Genomic DNA, 1086 nt, shown 5'->3' with positions numbered 1-1086 from the left:
GGTGAAACTACAAATCCCATGATGCATCTCTCTCCGGGAGTCATGTCTGTGGCTGTGAGAATCTTGCAATGCCTCATGGGATTTGTAGTTCCACCCCACAGCTGGAGGGCCGGAGGTTTGGCTACCCCTGGTCTAGAGAGAAGACGAGACATCCCACCTCAGTTAACTCCATGTTGAGGGGATCCCCTAACACTGTCTCATCCTGCTGGGATGTCATGGGGGGGGGGGCTCTCTCGCCTTCTCGCCTAGTCCCAGCTCTTCTGAGGGGAGTGGAGGGATTATGGAGAGGCTGGATGGTGGCTCAGATCTATCGATAGACCAGGAGAGGAGATGAGACATCCCACCTCAGTTATCTCCACGTTGAGGGGATCCCCCACCACCGTCTCATCCTGCTGGGATAGTTTATATGTCATGGCGAGGGGGGGAGGAGCTCTTTGGCCTTCTCGCCTAGTCCCAGCTCTGCTGAAGGGTGAGGAGGGATCATGGAGAGGCTGGATGGTGGCTTTAGTCATCTATGGATAGGCCTAGAGAGAACATCCCACCTCAGTTAACTCCACGTTGATTGGATCCCCCACCACCGTCTCGTCCTGCTGTCTGTATCCCGCGTATCGCATTAGTTGGCTGTTCCATATCCGGAAATCCGAGCTCCCATCTTTTCTCTGGGGGAAGACCGTGATGGCGGACCTGCGGGAGGAGACACAGCGAGGTCATTGAGGAGATCAGAAGTCCCATCAAACAGGCCAATAAATCTCCTTCTCTCCACAGAAGATACAAATGGGGACGAAGGTCCCTCGTTATTAGAGACCGGTCCACCATGGCCACAGCTGACACTGGAGCATGAAGAGGACATAGGAGTCACAACGTACGAAGGTCCTCGGGGGGCCGAGGTGGACGCCGTACCTGATGTTGCCCCTGTTGGTGGCGTACTTGATGTGGTTGCAGATGTAGGTGAACATCTCATGGGTGGTCCTGCAATCTCGGGCGTCAAACACCTAAAGTAGAACACAAACCTCCAGGTGAATGGAGAGACACGATTGGCTGATGGCAGGAGAAGTCAGGCCAGATTTAGTCCACCGAGGTCCCCCC

At 54.9% G+C, this 1086-nt stretch overlaps 1 protein-coding gene across 1 annotated transcript in view; it reads right to left on the bottom strand.

Moving 5' to 3' along the window:
• Window positions 1-1086, bottom strand: part of LOC108804099 (nitric oxide synthase, endothelial-like) — a gene marked incomplete at its 3' end in the record, with an annotated part of 5738 nt that overhangs the window by 1436 nt on the left and 3216 nt on the right. The window contains exons 5-6 of the mRNA XM_018575861.1: window positions 901-992; window positions 543-684 (exon numbers count right to left, since the gene is read on the bottom strand). Coding sequence (XP_018431363.1) covers window positions 543-684; window positions 901-992 — 234 coding nt within the window. The remainder of the gene's footprint in view (window positions 1-542; window positions 685-900; window positions 993-1086) is intronic.

Source organism: Nanorana parkeri, unplaced genomic scaffold (assembly GCF_000935625.1).
Source record: "Nanorana parkeri isolate BGI_ZX_2015 unplaced genomic scaffold, ASM93562v1 scaffold5158, whole genome shotgun sequence".
Lineage (NCBI taxonomy): Eukaryota > Metazoa > Chordata > Amphibia > Anura > Dicroglossidae > Nanorana > Nanorana parkeri.
The sequence above is the reverse complement of the archived record's forward strand: the minus strand, read 5'-3'. Positions and strand labels throughout refer to the sequence as shown.